At 49.8% G+C, this 13,660-nt stretch overlaps 1 protein-coding gene across 1 annotated transcript in view; it reads left to right on the top strand.

Moving 5' to 3' along the window:
* Positions 1-13,660, top strand: part of CACNA1A (calcium voltage-gated channel subunit alpha1 A) — a 316,609-nt gene that overhangs the window by 228,424 nt on the left and 74,525 nt on the right. Inside the window, exons 14-20 of the mRNA XM_029216768.1 lie at positions 860-972; positions 1,121-1,252; positions 1,546-1,618; positions 3,431-3,548; positions 3,685-3,752; positions 7,404-7,510; positions 9,194-9,997. Of these exons, the coding sequence (XP_029072601.1) occupies positions 860-972; positions 1,121-1,252; positions 1,546-1,618; positions 3,431-3,548; positions 3,685-3,752; positions 7,404-7,510; positions 9,194-9,997 (1,415 nt within the window). The remainder of the gene's footprint in view (positions 1-859; positions 973-1,120; positions 1,253-1,545; positions 1,619-3,430; positions 3,549-3,684; positions 3,753-7,403; positions 7,511-9,193; positions 9,998-13,660) is intronic.

A 13,660-nucleotide genomic window follows, 5' to 3' on the forward strand; every position in this document is an offset into this window, starting at 1 on the left:
AGCCACATAATGAAATTCTCTGCACCAATGAGAGGCAAGCAAAAACAGCCACACCCATCAGCTACATAATACTGCACAGAAGGAAGCAAGGCACTGACAAAACCAGTCCATACAGCATGCTTCTGCTCGTGAAAGTTCAGATGGGTAAAACTAAGCTATACGGATTACGGAGGATCCTTGAACGCTTTCAAAAGGCAGAGACCTCGAAAACATTATGATAAGCGAAAGAAGCCAGACGTAAAATAAAAGGTCACATATTACATAATTCCATTTATATGAAATGTCCAGAACAGGCAAATCTCCAGTGACAGAAAGGAGATTAGTGGTTGCCAGGGGCTGGGAAGAGGGGGATGGGAAGTGGCTGCTAATGGGTCCGGGGTCTTCTTGAGGGGTGATGGAAATGTTTCGGAACTAGAGGGGGGTGATGGTTATACAACCTGGTGAATGTACTAAAGGCCACTGCATTGTGCACTATTTTGAGTTAACCTTTCTGGTTAATTTTATGTTATGTGAATTCCGCCTCAATTTTTTAAATGCAAATGGTTAAAGGAAATGGTTAGCATAAAATTCAAGGTGGTGGCTAATGTCTAGGGGTCCCTGGAGGCTTTCAGGCTGCTGACATGTCTTATTTCTCGACATAGGTGGTGGTTCCGTGGGCATTCGCTTTGTAATTATGTGTTTCATGAATTCTTTGTGCTCATCAGCTCTTAATAAGTTAAAAAAGAGAAGGGATGAGAGGGGTCTGAGACCCGCACCCTGATTCTATTTGAGGGTGGGAGTTGGATTGGGTTCCTGCAAGATTCAGACTCAGGGCACGTTTGCAAGGAGCCTGGACATAAGACCGGGTCCTCTGTTCTAGGTCATCATCGGGAGCATCTTCGAGGTCATCTGGGCCGTCATAAAACCTGGCACATCCTTTGGAATCAGTGTGTTACGAGCCCTCAGGTTATTGCGTATTTTCAAAGTCACAAAGTAAGTCTTTGGGGTTCCCTGGCATCCCGATGGGAATGGGGGTGGGGGCCGGGGGGGGCCACCTCCACCATGTTGGGAAGGTGGGCTTAGCTGTTGCCGCCCTGGCCCAGCCTGACACCCCCCCCCAAACCCTGGCCTCTGTTGGCAGGTACTGGGCATCTCTCAGGAACCTGGTCGTCTCTCTTCTCAACTCCATGAAATCCATTATCAGCCTGTTGTTCCTCCTTTTCCTGTTCATCGTCGTCTTTGCCCTTCTGGGAATGCAGCTCTTTGGTGGACAGTGAGTGCTCAGTGGATTCTCTGACGTCTGCTTCCCCGGGGTCCAGCCCAGGGCCTCCCGCCCCCAGGCACCTCGCTCAGTGCCTCCAGAGACCCAGGCCCGCCTGCATCACACAGTCTGCCCTCCTCGTGGCCTGGATGCCCAGTGCACTCACCCAGATGGGTGGGGCCTGGGGTACCACGCAGGGTGTCCTTTTAGGGGACAGAGATACTGCCCTGGATGCAAGGTACTGAGCCAAGCCCTCAGGACACCTGAGGTGGGACCAACATGAAATGTCTGTGTCCTCTCTGCAGGTTTAATTTTGATGAAGGGACTCCTCCTACCAACTTCGACACCTTTCCAGCAGCAATAATGACGGTATTTCAGGTACAACCTTCAGCCAGCCCCATGAATGCAGGGACATACAGGGAAGCATCAGAGTTCGTCAGGAGGCAGAGGGAGCGGGGAACGTGGGCAGGAGCCTTAACTGTGGTTTCCACAGGAAGAAATGGGCAAGGCACGTTAAGCAGGCTTAGGATTGGCTAGTTTAAATAATTTCATCAGGCCCTGGAGCTGTCCTGAGTTGTCTGGTACCTGACCCTGGGCTGATTCTGACAGGAGAAGGTTGGCCCTGATTGTAAGAGCCCAGTAGTGGAAGTGGTTGGGAGTGTGGGCTCTGAATTGGTTGGTTTGCATTTGAAAAGCACGTTCACAGGCAAGGTGGTTACTATCTCTAAGAATTAGCTAGTCCTGACTCCCTCCAGGGTCAACAAGGCCTCCCACATATGTCAAAGCATCAGAATATAGAAAGTAATAGACATGGATAATACACCATCCTCCCCCAGATTGGAAGACACCCCGATCCCATATTCCAAGGCAAACAGATTGACCCTGGGTGGTCTCCCCAAACCAACTTCTGTACCCATGTAGGCACATGCCCGGAGGTTTGGAACTGGCCTAGCTGGGACTTCCAGAGCCTTTCTATGTGGGTTCTGTCTCTTTAGGGGACAGAGAGTTTATGGAAAATGTGACTTCACTCCTCTGTTCTCCTGGGGGAGAGGTAATTTCTAAATGAGACCCCTAGACAGGGGCTTGGAAAGGGAAACCATCCATGAAGTTCTGAGCCCTCACATAAATGATTATTAATAGTAGTAATCACCATCCATATATCTTCAGCACAAGGGTTCTTGCCCAAGAGGGAGTCTGTCCCCCAAGGTCACCTAGTAGTATCTGAAAACATTTTGGGTTGTCACAACTGGGGGTGTGGGGGGATGTTACTGGCATCTAATGTGTAGAGGCCAAGGATGCCGGTCAACACCCTACAGTGCACAGGACGGGAGGAAGTCCCAAATGTCAGTAGTACCAAGGCTAAAAAACCCTGCATTAACAGATTAATGTTTGGGGGTTCTTTCACATTTACTTTATCCTCATGGAAATAATACAAAGGAGGGAAGTTGGATATTTTTTAACAACTGTGTGGATGCTACATACATAGCCCTTCCCATATGCATCTGCACAACTTCTGTTTGCCAGCACCTGTGTTCCTTTACCTGAGGCTTCCTCTGGTCACCAGTACCACCACCATCACCACCCCCAGACACAGCAGTCCAGAAGTACCAGTGAATATATGGCAAGAGAAATTTATTTCTCACAGTTCTGGAGGCTGGAGGTCTACAATCAGGGTGCATGCAGGGTTGGTTCCTGGTGAGGACTCTCTTCCTGGCTTGCAGACGGCCGCCTTCTCACTTCTCTCTCACATGGCAGGGAGAGAGAGAGAGACCAAGTTCTCTGGTGTCTTTTCTTATAAAGCCACTAATCCCCTCATGAGGGCCCCACTGTCATGTCTTCATCTAATCCTAATTCCCTCCCATCTCCAAATACCATCACACAAGGGTTTAGAGCTTCAACATATGAATTTAGGGAGTACAACTCAGCCTATAGCAAAATCCCCTTATCACATCAGGAAAGATGGAGTTACAGAAAGATTGTGACTCCTGCAGGGTCATTTTTTCCTAGAACAGGCTGAGAGCCCCTCAATGCAGGGACAGCCCTTTCCTCTTGCAAACAGATGAGACCCTCCCCACCCAGAGACAAGGGCCAAGGAGGGGCCCACACGGCAGGTTCCGGCTCCACAGCTGCATCTCCGAGGGGCCCAAGGTTGAGAGGGGGTTGGCTGTGTGTTTCTCCCTCCCCTTTCAGATCCTGACGGGCGAAGACTGGAATGAGGTCATGTACGACGGCATCAAGTCTCAGGGGGGTGTGCAGGGCGGCATGGTGTTCTCCATCTACTTCATCGTGCTGACGCTCTTTGGGAACTGTATCCTCTGTGTGGGGAAATGGGGACATGCCCGGGCCTCAGGGAGAGCAGATTGGGGGGCACAAGGGGGGGGATTCAGGAGTCCCAGATATCAAGGTCCAAGTGGTGATGCTTTCCCTGACTCCGACGTTCGCAGACACCCTCCTGAACGTGTTCTTGGCCATCGCAGTGGATAATTTGGCCAACGCCCAGGAGCTCACCAAGGTGGAGTTGGTGGGAGAATGTTGCTGTGGCAAAGTTACCACCTGCTCATGGCAGATCAGGACCATGCCAGGTGGGGGTAGGGGCTAGGGTCAGAGCATACGCCCTGGATGCACTGTACCAGGGAGAAAGTACCTCCTCCCCCACCCCCAAAATAGACTGTCCATAATAAAGTGGATTCTACAGCAAAGGAGGGGGGCTAAGGCAGCAGGGTTTCTACAGGAAACAGATGGCAAACTCCACCAGAGTGCCCATTTATAAGGAGTGGGCTGTGTCAAGGGACCTCCAAGGAATGCGGCAGCCTCTAGGATAGCAGGCACTGTCACCACCCTAAACCCGAAAGGAGGGGACAGATGGAGAATAACCCAGACAAGGTCCTGAGGTTCAGTGTGTGTCCCTGTGAGCTTGGGAGCTGGCTGGACTTCATTGCTGAGTGGTAGCAGTAAAGAATTATATGTGCTCATGGTTCCAGGCATTACTGTTATCTCCCTTTTGCGGAAGGGGGAACTGAGGCTCAGAAAGGCAAAATCCCTGGCCTCAGATGGGATGATAATATTTGCTACTGTTTAGAGCATCATGCTATACATGTCAGGTGCTCAGCACAGTTCTTGACACACAGGAAGTGCTCAATAAAGGGAGCCTTTGTAAGTCACTTGGCATGAGCAGGCACCCGGACCTAGAGCCCACATTTTACAGAGCTGGTAAAGGGAAGGCTAGGATTCAAATGCAGACTTGGCAAGTTCCAGAACCTAAGTTGTCTACCCACACGCCCTGCCAGCTTTCATTTGAGCCCCAGCTGAGCAGGTAATGATAAAAATAAAAAGAACAACAACCAAGGAAAATGTGATTGCCCCTCTTGTATGCCAGACACCAGAAAGCATAAGAGATAGGGAGTTACTGTTATGCTCATTTCACAGATGGGAAAACTGGGGCCCGGAGGGTTGTGACCTTACCACATATGTAGGAACTGAAAGAGCAGAGGTGTGACCCCTCAAAGAACAGAAAAGAGAGAAGAGTACAGGAAATGAGATCAGAAGGGAATTGAGGGGATGGGTGGTGAGAACCATCCATGTGAGGAGAAGTACAGTTTTCATTCATGGTCAGTGATATTGGATTATCTGGACAAAACCTGGTGCCAGATGCCCCGTAGGGCAGCCTTCGACTCCCTGGGACTCAGGTCCACCTCAGCCAGTCACAGAGGGGGCAATATTGCTTTCAGTAACACAGCTCACACCCCTGGGATAGCCCACAAGCAGAGCAGCTGGGAACGGTTGTACAGGTTGTGCACTGCACGAAGGAAGCTGGGCACCTTTTTGCAATTTAACAAAGGCATCTTAGGAGCTAGCGGTCGTCTGACCTAAGCCTTTCGCCAGCAGCCTCATCACATTAAAAGAATGTGTGCAGAATCATTCAGCCTAAGAGGTCCAGGCCTGGGACCTGCCTCAGCTTCACAGCCCCATCCCCAGTGCCATGAGGTGTTCAGGCCATGTTCAGGGAACTGAACTGAACCGAGCAGACTTTGCCAACCCTCCATCTGCCAGCCTTGGCAGGAGGGAGAGACTTTCCTGGGCCCAGTTCCGACTGGGGGAAATGGAAGTCTCCGCCACCCCAAGCATACAGCCACAGTCCTGACCACCATGGAGCTGGCCGGCGTCAGTGCTTCAGGGGCTGTTCCAGCCATGATCTCATCCAGGTTCCAAGACCCCATCCTCAGGGGCCATCATGGGAGAGGAGATACCTCAGGAGGGTGGGAGAAGGGGAAGGAGAAAGCTCATCTCCTGTGACGTGTCTTCCAGACCCTCATTCTTTCCTTCATTTATTCCACAAGCATTTCTCAGGCATTTAATATGTGGCAGGGACCCCACTAAGCCCCCGATGTGGTTGGGGTTTTTTTTAATTTTTTTATTGACGTATAGTTGATTTATAATCTTGTATTAGTTTCTGGTGTACAGCAAAGTGATTCAGTTATACATACATATAATTCTTTTTCATATTTTTTTCATTATAATTTATTACAAGATATTGACTATAGTTCTCTGTGCTATACAGTAGGACCTTATTGTTTATCTATTTTATATATAGTAGTAGTAGGTTTTTATCTCATTTAACCCTCACAGAAAACCTAGGAGGCAAATTCTATGATCCCCATATTACAGATTTTGTCATTCATTGAAAAGCATTTGGGAATTCCCTGGTGGTCCAGTGGTTAGGACTCGGCACTCCCACTGCCAGGGCCCTGGGTTCAGTCCCTGGTCACGGAACTAAGATCCCACAAGCCACAGTGTGGCCAAAGATAAACTAATCAATTAAAATTGAAATTAAAATGGAAAAGCCTTTACTGAAAATCTACTGTGAACGGGGTCTAGGAGGCAGGGACATGGCAGGGAACAAAATAGACGAATCCCTGCCCTCGTTCATATTATAGGGGGAGAGATAGATGAGAAAGAAACTTGTCAGATGGTGATAAGTACTAAAGAGAAAAACGAAGTGGGGAAAGTCGAGGAGAGTTGAAATTTTAGATGAAGATTGTGAGGCACAGAGAAGTTAAGAGACTCGTCCAAGGTAAGCAGAAAGTGAAAGAGCTGAGATTTGAATCCAGATGGGTCCAGAACTTGTGCTTCTAACCACATGCAACGTTGGTTAAACTTGAGCGTGTTTCAGACTCAACTGGGAGCTTATTGAAAATGCAGATTCCAGGGCCCAGCCCAGGTTCTTCAGGAGACCTGGGAATCTGCACCTGTAGTGTTTCTTAGGCAGGTGGTCCAGGGACTCATCTCTGAGAAATGCTGGGTGTGATGCCAGGAGGAGGGGAGGCCTTGGGAGAGCAGGATGGCCAGCGGGGTCCCACCCCTGTGTTGTCACTGACAGTGTCCTGATCTGACCATTACTGAGGTGGTAAGGTTGCTTCTTGCCCCAGACATCTCAGCACGGTGGGAGAGGTGCCCTGCCACCGCATGACCTTTTTTATTGGCGGGTTCATCTCTGGCCATTTCTTTCTTGTTGCTTTTTCTTTGCTTTTTCTTTGTTGGCTTTTCTGTTTTACGAATGAGGCCCTGCATGAAGGCTGAAGAAGGATTTATAAAGCCCCAAAACGTCTTTTTCTGTGTGTATTTTTAAAACATCTTCCCCCATCCTCCTCCTCTCTGAACCTAACTGGCTGAGAATATAAGTTCCTCTCCTGATTCCCCTTCTGGAAGCTGTTGGCAGTGCATGGGATGGGCTGTGGGATGCCAGATTTTTCTGCACGTGGGGGCTTGTCAGTGTTCTTTAAAAGTCTTGGTTCAGAGAGCTTAAATGGCCCAGGAAGTAGAGTGAGAGGAAAATCTTTGCATTAATTTCCAGTTCATTGAGACAGGGTACAGAAAAATTTCCATTGTGGGAAGGGAAGGGAGTCTTTCTCCTTTTCTTCTGACTGTGTGCTAAAATAGGGTTAATAATGAGATAGATATTGAGCCTGTACATAAAGGGGATAGCAGTATACTTAACTGACGGGCATCCTTTCCAGTCACTGGGCTTCAGCTCTGTTTGGTTGACACCCAGGCCACACCTGTTTGTAAATATCTGAAATGTTGCCCCTAGTTAACAATAGGGTCAGAGGTGAGGCCCCAAGGCCCAGTTCATGTTTTGTGAACAGGGATCACATGTGACTTTTAGGATGAACAAGAAGAAGAAGAGGCAGCCAACCAGAAACTCGCCCTCCAGAAAGCCAAGGAGGTGGCAGAAGTGAGTCCTCTGTCTGCAGCCAACATGTCCATAGCTGTGTAAGTGCCCCCAACACCGGTATGCTCTCTGGGGTCCTCAACCTCTGCACCCTCCCAGTCAAGAATTTGGGGGCAGGGAGCAGTCCCTGATTGAGTTGAGCTTTAGAAAGAGGTGCTTCTGCCCTCCTACCCACTTTCACTCAAGAAATAATTAATAAGCAGGTACTATGTGCCAGGCACTGTTCTAGCTGATGGGAATACAGCGTTAACAAGAGGTTGAGGTTTATAGGAAGGGCTAGGGGTGGTGAGAGTTACGATTTTAAGTAAAGTTGTCAGGGAAGGTTTCACTGAGAAGGTGACAAAGCCCGAAGAAGGTGAGGGAGGAGCTCTGTGAGGGTCTGAGTGAAGAGCATCGCTGGCAATGGGATCAGCATGTACAAAGGCCCTAAGGCAGGAACATGCCTGGTGTGTTTAGGGAACACGAAGGAGGCCAGTGTGACTGAAGTAGAGTGAGTGAGGGGGGCGAGTGGGGGGAGGTGAGGGCAGAGAGGTGATGAGCAGATCATGCAGGGTCTTGTGGGCTGTAGGCAGGACTTAGAATTTTGCTCTGAGCCAGGTGGGAGACATGGAGGGTTCTTGAGCTGAGGAGGGATAGGGACTCAGGTGGTCACAGGTACCCTTTGGATGCTATCAGGGGAGAAGACTGCATTGTTCCCTGCAAAAGAGATAGTGGGGGCTGGATCAGGGTGGTGACTGAACAAGTCATGGATGTAGCTGAATTCTAGACAGATCATGAAGGCAGAGTGGACAGAATTTGCTGGTGGATCAGAGGTGTTAAGGTGGTAAGAGTTAAGGTGTCTTGATTAAAGATTCGTTAACACAGATATTCTGAATTGCACCTTTGTTGGGTAGTCCTGGGATTTTGCATACTGTGGGACGGTGCATAATGGGACAATGGGGAGGGGGCTTTCTTTCTCAAAGTGCAAGGAGATGGCTGTGGAAGGGGAGCCCAGGAAGGTACATGCTCAGACAGGCAAGCCTATAAAAGTTGATGGTCTGTATAAAACTATCAATACACATAGAACTCCTGGAAACATCTGTGTGCTCCAGGCAGGGCTTCAGCCCAGCCAGCACTCCCAGCCATGACCCCACTGGTGTTTTGCACCAGTGGATAGACAGGCACTGTCCAAAGCTCCCAAGCGCCCATGTCAGGGCTTCCAGAACCTGCTCCAGGTCAGTATCCATTATGATTGGCTGTCTCAGAGGTTAAAATATTTTGAACATCAGGACAGCCCCCAGAGGCCATGTGCTAAAATTTGAAGAGGAATAGAGAGAGGTCAGTGGGGACATACACCTGGACTGAGACCCCCATTAGACCGAAATGCCCAGCCAGGCCAGGATACCTTACTGGAACAAGACACCCATCTGGGCCAAGACGCCTGTAAGGACGAGACATCCGGCCAGGTTGAGTTTTCCACACAGGTTGAAACACCTAGTTAGGCAGGGATACCCAGCCAGGCCATGATACCCACCTTGACAGAGATGCCCACTTTGGTCAAGATGCCCATCTGGGCCAAGGTACCCACCTGGGCAGAAATGCCCACCTGGGGCAAGACACCCACCAGGGTGGAGATACCCACTGGACCGAGATGCCCACCTGGGCTGAGATGCCTGTTAGCCCGAGAGGTCCATGCAGGCCACAATGCCCAGTAGTGCCCTAACCCCTGCGCCCTTCCGTTGCAGGAAGGAACAACAGAAGAACCAGAAGCCCACCAAGTCCGTGTGGGAGCAGCGGACAAGCGAGATGCGGAAGCAGAACCTGCTGGCCAGCCGGGAGGCGCTGTACAATGAGATGGACCCGGACGAGCGCTGGAAAGCCTCCTACGCCCGGCACCTACGGCCCGACATGAAGACCCACCTGGACCGGCCGCTGGTGGTCGATCCCCAGGAGAACCGCAACAACAACACCAATAAGAGCCGGGCGGCCGAGCCCACGGTGGACCAGCGCCTCGGGCAGCAGCGAGCCGAGGACTTCCTGAGAAAACAGGCCCGCTACCACGACCGGGCCCGGGACCCCTGCGGCTCCGTGGGCCTGGACACCCGGAGGCCCTGGGCGGGCAGCCAGGAGGCCGAGCTGAGCCGGGAGGGGCCTTACGGCCGCGAGTCGGACCACCACGCCCGGGAGGGCGGCCTGGAGCAGCCGGGGTTCTGGGAGGGCGAGGCGGAGCGGGGCAAAGTCTGCGACCCGCACCGGAGGCACGCCCACCGGCAGGGGTGCAGCCGGGAAAGCCGCAGCGGGTCCCCGCGCACGGGGGCCGACGGGGAGCCCCGCAGGCACCGGGCGCACCGCAGGCCGGGCGACGAGGGCCCAGAGGACAAGGCCGATCGGAGGTCCCGGCACCGTGAGGGCAGCCGGCCGGCCCGGGGCGGCGAAGGCGAGGGCCCAGACGGCGGCGAGCGGAGGAGGCGGCACCGGCTTGGCCCTCCGCCCGCCTACGACGGGGACGCACGCAGGGAGGACAAGGAACGCAGGCACCGGAGGAGGAAGTAAGTGGAAGCGATGACAATAGTAGAAATGATAAGATGAGGCAAAGTGGCATGCTGGATACCTGGATACCCTCCTGAGCCACTTATTTCAGCTTCTTGACAGCCCCCTCATTGTCATGGCCCCTTTTCACAGATGGGGAAGCTAAGAGTTGGAGCTGACTTGCCCAAGGTAACACGTCTAATAAGTGGCCTTGAACCCAGGTCATCTGGCGCCAGAAGCTGCAAACTATCAAGCCCTTGTACGCCTCAGGGAAACTCCACAAGAACTTTCCCCCAGAATTATACAGCTCTTCCATGTGCTTGCTGTGTGGCCTTCGGCAGGGACCTCATGTCTCTGGGCCTCAGTTTTCACAATCTGTAAAATGGAGATAGTGGGATCTAATTTGGTCATTGCTAGAATTAAATGATGTAATATATGCAAAGGGCCTGAAAGAGCAGCTGACACATAATAAGTGCTTGGGAAATTTAGACCCTTTTTAGCTGTCATTGAGTCAATCATTTTTCACCTGAAAAGCCACTCTGGGCCCTCAGAATTGAATGAAGAGCAGCGTTCAAGGCTTTGGGCTGCATCTTCCAGGCCAGCACCTCACCCAGTCAGAAATGACACCCTGTTCTTCATAACAATATTTTGTAACACTCCTTAGAAAATCCTACAGTGATTGTACATTTAGGAGCCCAAACAACTTACATGCGTTCTTTCACTAATTAACGTCCTCTTAGTCTTCTTTTTTTTTTAATTTTTATTGGAGTATAGTTGATCTCTTATTCTTCTTTTATTATATATCACCCGCCACTAGGGCATCCTTTTGATTTTTTTTTCTTTTTTAAAAAAACCCTCTTGTAAGTTTTTTGTGTTTTCTTTTTTCGGCATTAGGTATTCTTTTTTTTTCTCCCACTTTTATTGAGGTATAATTGACGGGCAGCACGGTATAAGTGTAAGGTGTACAACATAATGATTTCATTTACATACATCAGCACAATATTAATTTTTAATGATGTGTTTAAATGCTTCTGTTACATGCCATATGCACTAAGCTAGCACTTCTCAAAATTGAATGGGTGCACGAATCCCCAGGGATCTTGTGAAAATACAGATTCTAATTCAGTAGGTCTCAGGTGCAGCCTGAGGTTCTGCATTTCTAAGGAGCCAGTGATGGTCCAGGGACCACACTTTGAGTAATGAGACCCTAGAAGACAGAGTGAAGCAATTCTGATGCAGACACCTATACACAAAATCACAATGAATGAGACAGGCACAGATGCCAGCTGACTCAAGATGCAAGCTACTCGAATAACACGAGGGAGTTACCATCAGTGGTGAGATGTTCCAAAATGGTGAAGTTCCGTACGAAATAGAGTCTGCTCTTCCTTTAATTTGTCCAGTACTTGCATCCTGGGAAGATGTGATGTATATTTAAAACGTGCAAAAAATACTTTATGCTGATACATGAAGCAGAGTTAGGTTGAAACAAAAGACTCAGATCATTACAAGCAGAGTTTTCACCTGTGTGAGGGACATTAGAGAGTCATGAAGGAGAAAGGATAATTCTTCTTCGGTGGGACTGCCCTGCACATGGTAAGATACTTATATACCTGCCTCCCATTTCCTAAATGCCCACAATGCCCCCAATTATTATGGCATTAGGTCTCCACGTAGCTCCACAACAGCCCCCCGAAAACCATTGTTTCTGAGAAGGGAATAGTGTTCTAGGCTAAGAACAGCATGTGTAAAGGCCCTAAGGTAGAACAGAAGGAGGCCAGTTTGCCATTTGGAGGGTGAGGAGAGAGGGGCAGACAAAGAAACTGAAGGGAGTGTAATAGGTCAGCAGAGCCTTGAGTCCTCCCAGGGAAATGGGAGGCCACTGAAGGGATTTTACGTGGAATAAAGTGTTTAGCACAGGACTCCCATAATTAAGAACCAGTGGATCACTGGTGCTATTTTTTGTGGGGGGAGGCCATGCCACGTGGCATGCTGGATCTTAGTTCCCCGACCAGGGATCCAACCCCTCTCAGTGGAAGTGAGGAATCCTAACCACTGGACCACCAGGCAAGTCTCCTGGTGCTATTATTTTAATACTACTACTATTACTGTTGTTATCATCCTTGTATTATATCTACTCCTATCATTGAAGGAGGAAGGATGACAGGGGCAGAAAGGCAGCTCAGCCTGGTAGTGAAGGGCAAGGATTCTGGAGCCAGAGGTCACACTGCTGCCCCATCACTTCCCAGCTGTGTGACTTGCAGCCTGTCACTTCCTCTCTCTGGGCCTCCGTTTCTCCATCTGTAAAGTGGGAATAAGAATGCTACCTACCTCCTAGGGTAGGTATAAGGTTCAAATGAGTTAATACATGCAAAATGCTTTAAATGGTGCCTGGCTTGTAATAAGAATGCAGTATTAGCTATTATTAGTATGAATATTATTATTATTCAGTACTCAGTAAATGTTAACTATTTTTCACGGTAGCAGTAGTAATAAGCATTCGATAAGTTTTAGCTATTACTATTATTATTTTCACTATTACTTTTAAGACACTTTCATCATAGACTAGAAAACAAAACTTTAGATCCATAGCCTTTGGATTATCCATTCAAACTCCTTCTTTTTACAGATGGGGAAACTGAGGCCCATAGAGGGAAAGGGATTTCCCCAAGGGCAGCCAGCCAGCTGATAGCAGTAGTGTGATAAGAACCCAGCTTTCCTGAATTCCACAGGTGGCCCCTGCTCCCCCTCCTCTCCAGAGGAACAAAGGACCTCCCCCACTTCCACCCCCAAATCTGCACCAGGAGGGTACTGCTCACTCCTTTATTAATAGATGTGTCAGGGCTTCCCTGGTGGCGCAGTGGTTGAGAGTCCGCCTGCCGATGCAGGGGACACAGGTTTGTGCCCCGGTCCGGGAAGATCCCACGTGCCGCGGAGCGACTGGTCCCGTGAGCCATGGCCGCTGAGCCTGCGCGTCCGGAGCCTGTGCTCCGCAACGGGAGAGGCCACAACAGTGAGAGGCCCGCATAATGCAAAAAAAAAAAAAAAAAAAAAAAAAGAACATAACATACTAAAAAGACATTTCAGTTCTGTATTATGACAAAGCCAGTGGCCCTTAACAGCCCTGCCTCGCACATTTCTCCTCTTGTCCTTCCTTAGGCCTCTCCCTAGACACGCTCTGTGTTTTGATTCTCCAGACCATTGATACTAAATATAATTGTTTTCTTTCTATTTCCCCTGTCTTCCCCCACCATTTCTGCCTTAATCTCTTCCGCTTCAGTTTTCCTAGGTTTACATGTCCCCCACCCCCGAAGCTTTCACTGGCTCACCCCAGGAAAAAGGGGGTGGAGCACACTCTGTTTCGTATCGTTAAACAGTTGCTAACCCCTGATCTCCCACACCAGGCAGCTGAGCCCAGTGTCACCCCAGGGGCGCCAAAGTGAGGATGGAGCTTTCTCTGACTCCCAGTAAAAATCTGTGGATTGCAGGGCATCCACCACTCCCTGATAGCTGGGCAGTGCCTCCTGCTAGGTTTGACTGAGGAGACCTGCAGGGCCTGCACCACCCTAGAATTAATATCTCGGCTATTTGCATACTAGTTCCACCTGCTCCCATCACCAAGACAACCTACTCCCCAAAAGGATCAATAAGAGAGATACTGGACTTCTGAGCCTCACAGTTTA

Source organism: Monodon monoceros, unplaced genomic scaffold, assembly GCF_005190385.1.
Source record: "Monodon monoceros isolate NGI ecotype Baffin Bay Population unplaced genomic scaffold, NGI_Narwhal_1 Super_Scaffold_12, whole genome shotgun sequence".
Taxonomy (NCBI): Eukaryota; Metazoa; Chordata; class Mammalia; order Artiodactyla; family Monodontidae; genus Monodon; species Monodon monoceros.